This window comes from Scyliorhinus canicula, chromosome 9, assembly GCF_902713615.1.
Source record: "Scyliorhinus canicula chromosome 9, sScyCan1.1, whole genome shotgun sequence".
In the NCBI taxonomy this organism is placed as follows: Eukaryota; Metazoa; Chordata; class Chondrichthyes; order Carcharhiniformes; family Scyliorhinidae; genus Scyliorhinus; species Scyliorhinus canicula.
In genome coordinates, this window is record NC_052154.1 from 37,355,142 (window position 1) to 37,369,823 (window position 14,682).

Genomic DNA, 14,682 nt, shown 5'->3' on the forward strand with positions numbered 1-14,682 from the left:
GGGGATGGAGGCTAAGGCAGTTGCATGCTCCTCCTGTAGGATGTGGGTGGTGAGGGATACCACCGGTGTCCCCGCTGACTATTCCTGTGGGAGGTGCACCCAACTCCAGCTCCTCAGAGACCGTGTTAGGGAACTGGAGCTGGATGAACTTCGGATCATCCGGGAGGCAGAGGGGGTTATCAAGAAGAGTGACAGGGAGGTAACCACACCCAAGGTACAGGACAAGAGTAGCTAGGTTACAGTCAGAGGAAGAAAACGAACAGGCAGACAGTGCAGGGATCCCTCGTGGCTGTTCCCCTTCAAAACAAGTATACAGTTTTGGACGCTGTTTTGGGGGGGGGGGGGTGACCTACCAGGGAAAGCCCTAGCGGCCAGGCCTCTGGCACTGAGTCTGGCTCTGGGGCTAAGAAGGGAAGGGGGGAGTATAGAAAAGCAATAGTAACAGGAGATTCAATGGTTAGGGGCATAGATAGGAGATTCTGTGGTCGCGATGAGACTCCCGGATGGTATGTTGCCTCCCGGGTGCCAGGGATGTCTTGGATTGTGTCTTCAGGATCCTGAAGGGGTAGGGTGAGCAGCCAGAAGTCGTGGTGCACATTGGTACTAACGACGTAGGCAAGAAAAGGGGTGTGGAGGTAATAAACGAGTTTAGGGAGTTAGGCTGGAAGTTAAAAGCCAGGACAGACAGAGTTGTCATTTCTGGTTTGTTGCCGGTGCCACGTGATAGCGAGGCGAGGAATAGGGAGAGAGTGCAGTTGAACACGTGGCTGCAAGAATGGTGTAGGAGGGAGGGCTTCAGGTATTTGGATAATTGGAGCGCATTCTGGGGAAGGTGGGACCTGTACAAGCAGGACGGGTTGCATCTGAACCAGAGGGGCACCAATATCCTGGGAGGGAGGTTTTCTAGTACTCTTCGGGAGGGTTTAAACTAATTTGGCAGGGGAATGGGAACCGGATTTGTCGTCCAGCAACTAAGGTAGCCGATATTCAGGATGCCAAAGCGTGTAGTGAGGCAGTGGTGAAGGGAATACTGACAATGGAGAGTACTTGCAGGCACGGAGATGGGTTGAAGTGTGTATACTTCAACACGAGAAGCATCAGGAATAAGATGGTTGAACTTAAGGCATGGATCGGTACTTGGGACTACGATGTGGTGGCCATCACGGAAACTTGGATAGAAGAGGGGCAGTAATGGTTGTTGGAGGTCCCTGGTTATAGATGTTTCAATAAGATTAGGGAGGGTGGTAAAAGAGGTGGGGGGGGGGGGGGGGGGGGGGGAGGGGGTGGCATTGTTAATTAGAGATAGTGTAACAGCTGCAGAAAGGCAGTTCGAGGAGGATCTGCCGACTGAGGTAGTATGGGTTGAAGTCAGAAATAGGAAAGGAGCAGTCACCTTGTTGGGAGTTTTCTATAGGCCCCCCAATAGCAGCAGGGATTTGGAGGAACAGATTGGGAAACAGATTTTCGAAAGGTGCAGAAGTCACAGGGTAGTAGTCACGGGTGACTTCAACTTCCCAAACATTGAGTGGAAACTCTTTAGATCAAATAGTTTGGATGGGGTAGTGTTTGTGCAATGTGTCCAGGAAGCATTTCTAACACAGTGTGTAGATTGTCCGACCAGAGGGGAGGCCATATTGGATTTGGTACTTGTAATGAACCAGGGCAAGTGATAGATTTGTTAGTGGGGGAGCATTTTGGAGATAGTGATCACAATTCTGTGACTTTCACTTTAGTAATGGAGAGGGATAGGTGCGTGCAACAGGGCAAGGTTTACAATTGGGGGAAGGGTAAATACGATGCTGTCAGACAAGAATTGAAGTGCATAAGTAGGGAACATAGGCTGTCAGGGAAGGACACAATTGAAATGTGGAACTTGTTCAAGGAACAGGTACTGCGTGTCTTTGATATGTATGTCCCTGTCAGGCAGGGAAGAGATGGTCGAGTGAGGGAACCATGGTTGACAAGAGAGGTTGAGTGTCTTGTTAAGAGGAAGAAGGAGACTTATGTAAGACTGAGGAAACAAGGTTCAGACTGGGTGCTGGAGAGGTATAAGTTAGCCAGGAGGGAACTGAAGAAAGGGATTAGGAGAGCTAAGAGAGGGCATGAAAAATCTTTGGCGGGTAGGATCAAGGAAAACCCCACGGCCTTCTACACATATTGTTAATCCCTGATTATTTTGCTGTCAGTCCAGATTCAATAAAATCTGAGATGGATTTGCAGGTATCATATCATTTAATAATAACTAACTTGCAAGGCTGACTCAATCCATAGGACCTCAGGACACACACACTGTCTTCTGCAGAGCCCTGGATAAAGAGAACCTCAAAACAAAGGAACACTGGAGATATACTTCAAATTACATCAAGATTCGCATACAAACTTCCCATTGTTCATTTTACACACCTCCTGACCTGGTCATATATCCTAATTGGCTCACTTATCCTGGGCCCCTTTTTACCCTGCATCCTTTTCACTATTCTCCCCACGAGGCAAAGCTCCCCTCTCCCTTCCTAGCCATGCTGTGCTCATCCCTTTGTTCTCTGTCTGTGAGCACATTACCCTCAGGGTCCTACTGTCCATCATATTTGTTTGTTCACTTCCTCAATATGTGAGAAATATGAGAATGACTAGAGCGAGGGCAGGTCCGATCAAGGACAGTAGCGGGAGATTGTGTATTGAGTCTGAAGAGATAGGAGAGGTCTTGAATGAGTACTTTTCTTCAGTATTTACAAATGAGAGGGGCCATATTGTTGGAGAGGACAGCGTGAAACAGACTGGTAAGCTCGAGGATATACTTGTTAGGAAGGAAGATGTGTTGGGTGTTTTGAAAAACTTGAGGATAGACAAGTTCCCCGGGCCTGACGGGATATATCCAAGGATTCTATGGGAAGCAAGAGATGAAATTGCAGAGCCGTTGGCAATGATCTTTTCGTCCTCACTGTCAACAGGGGTGGTACCAGGGGATTGGAGAGTGGCGAATGTTGGCCCCTGTTCAAAAAAGGGAATAGGGATAACCCTGGGAATTACAGGCCAGTTAGTCTTACTTCGGTGGTAGGCAAAGTAATGGAAAGGGTACTGAGGGATAGGATTTCTGAACATCTGGAAAGACTTTGCTTGATTAGGGATAGTCAGCACGGATTTGTGAGGGGTAGGTCTTGCCTTACAAGTCTTATTGAATTCTTTGAGGATGTGACCAAGCATGTGGATGAAAGTATTGGATTTTAGTAAGGCATTTGATAAGGTTCCCCATGGTAGGCTTATGCAGAAAGTAAGGAGGCATGGGATATTGGGAAATTTGGCCAGTTGGATAACGAACTGGCTAACCAATAGAAGTCAGAGAGTGGTGGTGGATGGCAAATATTCAGCCTGGAGCCCAGTTACCAGTGGCGTACCGCAGGGATCAGTTCTGGATCCTCTGCTGTTTCTGATTTTTATTAATGACTTGGATGAGGGAGTTGAAGGGAGGTCAGTAAATTTGCAGACGATACGAAGATTGGTGGAGTTGTGGATAGTGAGGAGGGCTGTTGTCGGCTGCAAAGTGACATAGATAGGATGCAGAGCTGGGCTGAGAAGTGACAGATGGAATTTAACCCTGAAAAGTGTGAGGTTGTCCATTTTGGAAGGACAAATATGAATGCGGAATACAGGGTTAACGGTAGGGTTCTTGACAATGTGGAGAAGCAGAGAGACCTTGGGGTCTATGTTTATAGATATTTGAAAGTTGCCACTCGAGTAGATAGAGCTGTGAAGAAGGCCTATGGTGTGCTGGCGTTCATTAGCAGAGGGATTGAATTTAAAAGCCGTGAGGTGATGATTCAGCTGTACAAAACCTTGGTACGGCCACATTTGGAGTACTGTGTACAATTCTGGTCGCCTCATTTTAGGAAGGATGTGAAAGCTTTGGAAAAGGTGCAACGGAGATTTACCAGGATGTTGCCTGGAATGGAGAGTAGGTCTTACGAGGAAAGGTTGAGGGTGCTAGGCCTTTTCTCATTAGAATGGAGAAGGATGAGGGGCGACTTGATAGAGGTTTATAAGATGATCAGGGGAATAGATAGACTAGACAGTCAGATACTTTTTCCCCGGGTGGAACAAACCATTACAAGGGGTCATAAATTTAAGGTGAATGGTGGAAGATATAGGGGGATGTCAGAGGTAGGTTCTTTACCCAGAGAGTAGTGGGGGCATGGAATGCACAGCCTATGGAAGTAGTTGAGTTGGAAACATTAGGGACCTTCAAGCGGCTATTGGATAGGTACATGGATTACGGTAGAATGATGGAGTGTAGATTAATTTGTTATTAAGGGCAGCACGGTAGCATTGTGGATAGCACAATCGATTCACAGCTCCAGGGTCCCAGGTTCAATTCCGGCTTGGGTCACTGTCTGTGCGTAATCTGCACATCCTCCCCATGTGTGCGTGGATTTCCTCCGGGTGCTCCGGTTTCCTCCCACAAAGGTGTGCAGATTAGGTGGATTGGCCATGATAGAGTGCCCTTGGTGTCCTAAATTGCCCTTAGTGTTGGGTGGGGTTACTGGGTTGTGGGGATGGGGTGGAAGTGTTGGCCTTGGGTGGAGTGCTCTTTCAGGGGCCGGTGCGGGCTCGGTGGGCCGGGTGGCCTCCTTCTGCATTGTAGATACTATGATAATCTATGATTAATCTAGGACAAAGGTTCGGCACAACATTGTGGGCCGAAGGGCCTGTTCTGTGCTGTATTTTCTATTATAAGCACAAAATAAATCACTAAACACAAAGAAGTAGATAGTTGATTCAAGAATTCAGGAACAAAGGACCTCAACCATGAAGTCCTACTTTTAAGGGAATTCTGATTTCTGGTTTGACTCCTCATTTCCGATCATTGGCTTCTTATTCTCAGATGAGACCTCCTGGTTTGTTCAAATGAAAGTCTGTTACTTTGAGGATAACTTGTTAATCAAACATTGGACATTACTTAAGATTGACTGGTGCCAATCAAAACTAGCTTGGTATCTGCGTGCACAGTCTTAGGAAAAATACTGGATATGTTTTCTCACACTTTGCCATGTTTCATAGCTTGGCAGAGACCTAACTAGAATTGATTAGTTGATTACACAGAGAACAATCCATTCTCAGTACTGAATACAATGGTTAATTCATTCTATGAGAAAAGGACTGGGTTCCCACAGTCAAGACACTTTTAATATTCTGCTTATTAGCTATATGTATTCAACTAGCCCCTATATGAATAAAAATAGAAATAGAAGTAGACTCTAGTTTTAGAGTCAGGGACATTTTGCAGCTTCTCTTTTTGTTATTGATGTAATAACAAGATATTTAATTCTGGCATGTGGAAGAAGAGAAAGACTAACCAAATTTTTTTATTTCAATTTAAATGTGACAAAGCAGGTTTGAGAAGGCATTCTTGAAATAATATGGTAGATTTTTGGGAAGACAATTAAGGCGCAGTTTTATTTTTGTGGCAGATTTGAGATGGTAGTCTTTAAGAATGCACCAGCCTGTCTTTAACATTCCAAAATCAAGTGAAATCTCTACTTTTTGAGTGATTTTGTAACATCAGCTTGCATTACAAGATTGTACTTCATATTATAAGTGAATTGTTTATTCAGTTGATAAATGCAAATTACTGCGGATGCTGGAATCTGAAACCAAAGGGTCATCTGGACTCTAAACGTTAGCTCTCTCCCTGCAGATGCTGCCAAACCTGCTGAGATTTTCCAGCATTTTCTCTTTGGTTAGCTCGTTCAGTTGTTTGTTTGTTTTTCTTCTTAAATTTAATTGACCCAATTTTTTTTTTGTCCAATTAAGAGGCAGTTCAGGGTGGCCAATCCACCTAACCTGCACATCTTTGGGTTGTAGGGGTGAAACCCACACAGACACGGGGAGAATGTGCAAACTTCACATGGACAGTGACCCATGGCCGGCATTCAAACCCAGGTCTTCAACTCCGTAGGCAGCAGTGCTAACCACTGTGCCACCTGCCACCCCTTTCAGTTGTTTGTTTCTCATTTCAAGTTTGGTGGAGCAACAATGGTGGAGAAAATAAAGAATGTGTGTGTACGTAAGTTCTGATTGTTACTATGCCGATTCTTGAGTGGCAATCGGAAACAATATGAAAAGTGAGATACGCTGCTCCCATAGAGACCAATGTCCATGGATTTTGTCTCTTTCTTTTCGGGCATCTGTGCACTGAGTCTCAGATTACCCCTGAGCAACTCCACAGAGAAATATCCATCAATAAACATAGGCTATATATAAGAATATGATATATTAATTCAATATGCATATGGTTTTAGTTCATGTTTACTTTAAAATTGACTGTAGCAATATAGCCTACAATAGAAACCTTTTTAAAACAATATTTTAATTCAATTTTCAACAGTTTATACATAACCTAAGGCAAACAATACAAAAAACGCCTCCCCTCCCACCAACCAACACCCATAAACCAGAAACTAAACACCCCTCCTCCAGCAACTGACAAGAGGCCAGTTCCTTAAACTGAGAAATATACAGACACCATCTCTTATGAAACCCTTCCACATTCACTCTCAAATTGAACTTAATTTTCTCCAACAGAAACTCCATCAAATCCCCCAACCACACTGGAGCACAGGGTGGAGAAGCTGACCTCCACCTCAACAGGACCCACCTCGTAGCCACCAGCGAGGCAAAGGCTAAAACGTCTGCCCACACCCCTGACTGCAGCTCCGGCAAGTCCGGCACCCCGAATAGGGCCCCCGGGGACTGGACCCAAATCCATTTGCAAGATCACTGACATGGTGCTGAAGAATGGCATTGCAGTAGCACAGTGGTTAGCACTGTTGCTTCACAGCAACAGGGTTCAGGTTCAATACCTGGCTTGGGTCACTGTGCGGAGTCTGCACGTTCTCCCTGTGTCTGCGTGGGTTTCCTCCGGGTGCTCCGGTTTCCTCCCACAAGTCCTGTAAGACGTGCTGTTAGGTAATTTGGACATTCTGAATTCTCCCTCTGTACTCGAACAGGCGCCGGAATGTGGCGACTAGGGGCTTTTCACAGTAACTTCATTGCTATATTAATGTAAGCCTACTTGTGACAATAAACATTATTATTAGAAGGAGTTACAGAACTACCTCAACTTCAGGCATGACCAAAACATATGTATGTGGTTTGATGTCTCCCTCCCACAGCACTTGAAAACATCGTCAAACAACCGATTCAATCTTGACCTCTTCAGATGCACCCAATGCACCATGTCAACTATATCAGCCTAGCCTCACAAAGAGGTCGCCACATTCACCTGCCGCAACACCTCGCAGCATAACCCCTCCAAGCACCCTCCCAATTCCTCCTCCCACGATGTCTTCACCCCCTCCAAAGACACTGCATCCTCCTCATAATCCTTCCATAAATAGTCGAGGTGACTCCTCCCTCCAACCCCATCACCGACAGCATCCTCTCCAGGTATCACCGGAAACGTCAGGGAAGTCTTCCTGACAAAATCCCACACCTGCCTATACCTAAAAGCCTCAGTCTGCGGGATCCCAAACTTCTCCCTCAACATCTCCAAACTTGCAAATCGTACTCCCAGGAATCGATCCTTTAGTGTAACCACCCACTTCTATTCCCAGTCCCGAAACCTTGCATCCAATCTAGCCGCTTCAAACAAGCGATTCTGTCCGACCGGCATCAATTTCGATGCCGCCCCTAATTTAAAATGTTGTTGAAAATTGCACCCATATCTTCAACGTCGCCACCACCACCAGGCGACTCGAGCACTTCTCTGGCATGAACGGAAGCGGTGCCATAGCCAACCCCCATAGCCCTACCCCTACACAAGCCTGTCCCTATCCTCACCGTTACTGCTTCTGGCTCCCTACACCAACTCCGCACTATTTTGTGGCATTCGCTGCACAGTAGTAATACATAAGATTCAGTAAGGCCAAGCCCCCCCCCCCAACTGTTGCCCCCTCAGAAGCACCGTTTTACAAATCCTGGTGACCTTCCTAGTCCAAATAAATTACACGATCAACCACTCCATTGCCACGAAAAATGACTGGCACGGAGACTGGGTGATGCGAATAAAAATAGAAACTGTAGCAAAATATACATTTTCACAGCAACAGGGGGAGGCTATCCCACCCCTGCACGTCTGTCTTCACCCAACTCACCAGGCTAATGAAGTTTAGTCTACGGAGCTAGTCTCAATCCCAAGCCACCTGCACCCCCAAATACCTGAAATGGGTGACCACCACCCAAAATGGGCAAACCCCCCCCCCCCCCCCCCCCCCCCCCCCCGGGGCCAAGTTAGTCGCCTTTCCCGCAGGGAAACTGAAAAGTAACTCATTCTTCTCCAAACTTAGTTGTAACCCTAAAAAGCCCCAAACCGCTTTTGCAGCCCCATAATGTCCGCCACCGCAGGAACCAAGTCTGATATGTACAAAAGAAGGTCATCAGCGTGCAAGGAAACCCTATGCTCCAGCTCCCCTTCCCACTATACCCCTCCACCTATCTGAGCCCCTCAGCGCAATGGCCATGGGCTCTATCGCCAATGCAAACAAGAGGGTGAATAGGGACACAGCAGCTTCATAGCCTTCTGTAGCCAGAAATAACCCAAACTCACCTCGTTCGTACGAATGCTTGCCTTCGGACCTATGCCACAAACGTTGGCCCTATCCCAAACGGCTCCTGCACCGCAAACAAATAGCTCCACTCGACCCTGTCAAATATCTTTTACACGTCCACTGCCATTATAACCTCCTATTCCTCCCCTTCTGTGGGGACAGAACCACATTCAACAGGCACCGCATATTCAATGCTAATCGCCTCCCCTTTACAAACCCAGCCTGGTCCCCACCAACCACTTGCGGGAGGCACTCCTTGGCAAGTATCTTTGTGTCCACATTTAACAGGGATATTGACCGATGTGACCCACACTCCACTGGGTCTTACCTATCTTTAACAAAAGCGAAATAGACTCCTGTGCCTTCATCACTGGAAGCATCCCCTCTGTACCACTTCCTCGAACATCTACACCAGCAATGGTGCCAACTTGTCTCGAAACATCTTCTAAAATTCCACCGTGAACCCATTCGGGCCCTGGAGCCTTCCCCGTCTGCATTTTGCCAACCGCAGTCCACACCTCCTCAATCCCTAGTGGCTCCTTCAACCCGGCCCTGCCCTCCTCCCCTCGCTTGGGACACTCCAATCCCTCTAAAAATGTGATCTATATAATTTCTTACAGAAGTGTTCAAATACCCTATTCACCTGCTCCAGCGCCGACCCCTGAGCCTGAACATCCTCCTGGGAGGCTGCCTGCCATCTGAACGGCCCGCCAACAAACGACTGTCCTTTTCCCCATTCTCACACACTGTCCTGTTTGCCTGCCTCATCTGGCATACCGCTTTCCCCGTGGACAAAACATCAAACTTTGTCTGCAGCTCCTTCCTGCTGACAACTCAGGCGTGGAATCCTCCGCATACTTCCCATCCACTTCCGAAATCTCATCCACCAACCACTGGCATTCCTCCAGCCTATAATATAAACCTAACTGAAATTTTCTTCTGTTTCACCTGTAGTTATTAGCAGTTGGACCATTGCAGAACCAATACCGATTGAAGCAATTTCATTTCCATTGGGGTTCAAAATGTGACCGTGGATCAGAGCACACTGTCAACAATCGGGTGTACCCAGCAGAGGTATGGTGATTTAGTTCTGCATTTGATTCTTAAAATTCTGTTTCCAAAACACAAAATAGCCCAGAATATTCAGGAAAGTTGAACTGGGAATTTGGTTAATATAGTGCTTCCCCTCCTTAATGGTGCCCAAGATCCAAACAGCAGCACAAACAAGAGTGCAGATTCCTCCGTACTGTTACTGCATAATGTAGGTAACCCAGAAAGGCTATTGCCATAGGATATGACAGAGGTTGAAGTTAATAACTGTTGGGACAATTGCAGAATTTAGATCTGAAGCAGGAGGTGGTGGTTTGTCGATATTGTTGTTGAACTAACAATCCAGAGTAATTCCCTAGGGACCCGGGTTCGAATGCCACCACAACAGATGGTGAGATTTCAATTCAATTAATAATATAGCATTAAAAGTCTAATGATGACAATGAAACCATTCTCAATTGTTGTAAAGACCCACATGGTTCACCAACCTCCTTTAGGGAAGAAAATCTATCCTTATCTGGTCTGGGCCTACATTTAAAAAACAATAAAATTTTATGAAATTTTTACAAAATATAACACCTCAACTCTATTAACAAAACACCACGGTAATCACCCCAAGAACAATACCCACCCAACTTCAAGAGCAACTACAAACAAAATAAAAAAAACCAAAAGAACATCAAACAACAAAGGGGAAAGAGATAACACCCACCACATCCCACAAACCATGTACACAGTTCTCCCTCCCACCAATCCAAACCCCCCCCCCCCCCCCCCCCCCCCCGCCCGCCGGGTTCCTGCTGCTGCTGCCGGCCTATTTCCCTGCCGTTCGCCAGGAAGTCCAGGGAAGGCTGCCACCGCCGAAAGAACCCTTGTATTGATCCCCTCTGGGCAAATTTCACCTTCTCCAATTAATGAACCCCGCTATATCATTGATCCAGGCCTCCACGCTTGGGGACCTCGCATCCTTCCATTGGAGCAAGATCATCCGCCGGGCTACTAGGGACGCAAAGGCCAGAACACCCCGGCCTCTTTCGCCTCCTCACTCCCGGCTCCACTGCAACCCCAAAAATTGCGAGTCCCCAGCCTGGATCCCACCACCCTCGACACCGTCCTTGCTACCCCCTTCCAAAACTCCCCTAGCGCTGGGCACACCCAAAACGTATGGGCGTGGTTCGCTGGGCTCCCCGAGCACCTAGCACACCTGTCCTCGCCCCCGAAAAAACCTACTCATCCTCGTCCAGTCATGTGGGCCCTATGCAGCACCTTGAACTGTATGAGGCTAAGCCTCGCACAGGAAGAGGAGGAATTCACCTTCTCTCCAGGGCATCCGCCCACGTCCCTCCTCAATCCCCTCACCCAGTTCCTCTTCCCATTACCCTTCAGTTCCTCCACCGAGGCCTCGTCTACCTCCTGCATTACCCGGTATATGTCCGAAATCCTCCCTCCTCCAACCCACACCCCCGAGAGCAACCGATCCCGCACGTCTCGTGGGGGCAGCAAGGGGAACCCCTTCACCTGCTGCCTGGCAAACGCCCTCACCTGCATGTACCTAAACATGTTCCCCGGGGGGAGCCCAAACTTCCCCTCTAACTCCCCCAAGCTCGCGAACCTCCCCTCCACAAACAGGTCCCCTCAACCTCCTAACCCCTGCCCTGTGCCAGCCCAGAAATCTGCCATCAATGCTCCCTGGGACAAACCGATGGTTTCCCCCGATCGAGGCCTCCATCGAGCCCCCCACTTCTCCTCTATGTCGTCTCCAGTGCCCCCAAATTTTGAGGGTAGCCGCCACCACCGGGCTCGTGGTATACCTCGTTGGAGGGAGCGGCAACGGTGCCGTTACCAGCCCTCCAGGCTCGTGTCCACACAGGACGCCACCTCCATCCTCTTCCATGCTGCCCCTTCCCAGTCCATTACACTCTTACGCACCATCGCTGCGTTGGCAGCCCAATAGTATCCACAGAGGTTGGGCAACGCCAGCCCCCCCTATCCCTGCCCCGTTCCAGGAACACTCTTCTCACCCTCGGAGTCCCATGCGCCCACACAAATCCTGTGATACTCCTGTTGACCCTCCTAAAAAAGGCCTTCGGGATAAGGATGGGGAGGCACTGGAACAGGAACAAAAAACCTCGGGAGCACCGTCATCTTAACGGACTGCACCCTCCCCGCCAGTGACAGCGGTAACATATCCCACCTCTTCAACTCCTCCTCCATCTGCTCCACCAACCATGTGAGGTTGAGCTTGTGCAGGGCCCCCCAACTCCCAGCCACCTGGACCCCTAGGTACCTGAAGCTCTTCCCTGCCTGCTTCAGCGGGAGCCTACCAATCCCCTCCTCTTGATCCCCCGGATGCACCACAAACAACTCACTCTTGCCCAGTTTCAACTTATAGCCAGAGAAACCCCCGAATTCACTAAGAATCCTCATCACCTCCGGCATCCCCCCCCCACCGGGTCCGCCACATACAGCACAGGTCGTCCGCATACAGCAACACCTGATGCTCCTCCCCACCCCGCACCAGGCCCCTCCAGTTCCCTGACTCCCTCAATGCCATGGCCAAGGGGCTCATCGCCAACGCGAAGAGCAAGGGGGACAGGGGTCACCCCTGTCTCGTCCCCCAGTACAGCCGAAAAGTACTCCGACCATCCTCCTATTTGTGGCTACACTCGCCATCGGGGCCTCGTAGAGCATCCTCATCCACCGGATAAACCCCTCCCCAAACCCAAACCTCTCCAGCACCTCCCACAAATACTCCCACTCAACCCTATCAAAGGCCTTCTCTCCGCATCCAATGCCACCACTATCTCCGCCTCCCCTTCCATGGCCGGCATCATAATGACATTGAGGAGCCTTCGCACGTTCGCATTCAACTGCCTTCCCTTCACAACCCCGTCTGGGTCCTCATGAATGACCTCGGGCATGCAATCCTCTATTCTAGTGGCCAGGATCTTTGCCAGCAGCTTAGCGTCGGCGTTTAGCAGCGAATCAGCCTATATGACCCGCACTGCAGAGGGTCCTTGTCCCGCTTCAGGATCAAGGAAATCAGCGCCCGTGACATAGTTGGGGGCAGAGCTCCCCCCCCCTCCCTTGCCTCGTTAAAGGTCCGGACCAACAGGGGCCCAACAGGTCCAAATACTTTTTATAGATTCAGCCGGAAACCCGTCCGGACCCCGGCGCCTTCCCCGACGCCTTCCCCGAATGCATGCTCCCTATCCCTTTGACCACCTCCTCCAGCTCGATCGGCGCCCCTAGTCCCTCCACCTGCTCCTCTTCCACCCTCGGGAATCGCAACTTGTCCAAGAAACGCCCCATTCCACCCCCCTCCACCGGGGGTTCCGACCGGTACAGTTCCCCATAGAAGTCTCTGAAGACCCCATTGATATCTACCCCCCTCCGTACCACCTTCCCAGCTCTATCCATCACTCCCCCAATCTCCCTGGCCGCGTTCGCTTCCGGAGCTGGTGCGCCAGCATCCTGCTCGCCTTCTCCCCGTATTCATACACCGCCGCCTGTGCTTTCCTCCACTGAGCTTCCGCCTTTCTGGTCGTCAGTAGGTCGAATCTGGCCTGAAGGCTCCGCCTCTCCCCCAGCAATCCCTCCTCTTGAGCCTCCGCATATCTCCTATCCACCCACACCATCTCCCCTATCAGTCTCTCCCTCTCCCTCTGCTCCCCCCTCTCCCTAACGGGTTCAGATGGAGATCAATTCCCCCTCATCACCGCCTTCAATGCCTCCCAGACCGTCCCCACCCGAACCTCTCCGTTATCATTGGCCTCGAGGTATCTCTCGATACACCCCCGAACCCTCTCGGCCACCTCCTCATCTGCCAGCAGCCCCACCTCCAAGCGCCAGAGCGGACGTTGGGCCCTCTCTTCCCCAGCCCGAGGTCCATCCAGTGCGGGGCATGATCCGAAATGGCAATGGCGGAGTATTCCATTTCCTCCACCCTCGACACCAGCCCCCTGCTCAGGACGAAAAAAAATCATCCTCGAGTAGGCCTTATGTACATGGGAGAAAAAACGAGTACTCCCTGGCCCTTGGCCTCGCAAACCTCCAAGGGTCCACCCCCCCATCTGGTCCATGAATCCCCTCAACACCTTAGCCGCCGCCGACCTCCTACCCTTCCGGGACTTGGATCGATCCAATGGGGGATCCAGTACTGTGTTAAAGTCCCCCCCCCCCCCCCCCCATGATCAGGCCCCCCCGCCTCCAGGTCCGAATGCGGCCCAACATACGCCGCATAAACACCGCATCGTCCCAATTTGGGGCATAAACATTCACCAACACCACCCGCTCCCCCTGCAGCTTGCCACTCACTATCATGTACCTCCCGCCACTGTCAGCCACCACCTTCAACGCCTCAAACGACACCTTCTTCCCCACCAGGATCGCCACCCCCTTACTCTTCTCATCCAGCCCTGAGTGGAATACCTGGCCCACTCACCCCTTCCTCAGCCGGACCTGGTCCACCACTCTCAGGTGTGTCTCCTGGAGCATGGCCACATCCACCTTCAGTCCCTTCAGGTGCGCAAATACTCGGGCCCTTTTGACCGGCCCATTCAGCCCCCTCACATTCCAGGTTATCAGCCGGATCCGAGGGCTCCCTGCCCCCTTCCCCTGCCGATTAGCCATACCCCATCCCTTGCCCACCCCCGGCCAGCGTCCCACGCTCTGCCAGTTTCCCACGGCGGCAGCTCCCCCCCCCCCCCCCCCTCCAGCACCCCCTGCGTCCTCCAGCTCCTTCCTGACTGTTTCAGCAGCAACCCGGTACTCCCCCCCCCCCCCCCCCCTCCAACTCCAGGGGCCCCTGGAAGGACCCAGCCCCCATCAGCGAGTTTAGCATCATCGCCACTTAGGCCGCTAGGTCCGACCCCTCCAGCCCCTCCGTGAGGCCCAGGATCCGTAAATTCTTCCTCCTCGACCGGTTGTCCAGCTCCTCGAACCGCTCCTGCCATCTTTTATGGAGCGCCTCGTGCATCTCCACCTTCCCCACCACGGCCACGACCTCGTCCTCCCTTTCGGCGGCCTGCTG

At 50.4% G+C, this 14,682-nt stretch overlaps 1 protein-coding gene across 1 annotated transcript in view; it reads left to right on the forward strand.

Moving 5' to 3' along the window:
* Window positions 1–14,682, forward strand: part of LOC119970879 (carbonic anhydrase 5B, mitochondrial-like) — a gene marked incomplete at its 5' end in the record, with an annotated part of 63,343 nt that overhangs the window by 22,816 nt on the left and 25,845 nt on the right. Inside the window, 2 exons of the mRNA XM_038805987.1 lie at window positions 5,746–5,751; window positions 9,562–9,674. Coding sequence (XP_038661915.1) covers window positions 5,746–5,751; window positions 9,562–9,674 — 119 coding nt within the window. The remainder of the gene's footprint in view (window positions 1–5,745; window positions 5,752–9,561; window positions 9,675–14,682) is intronic.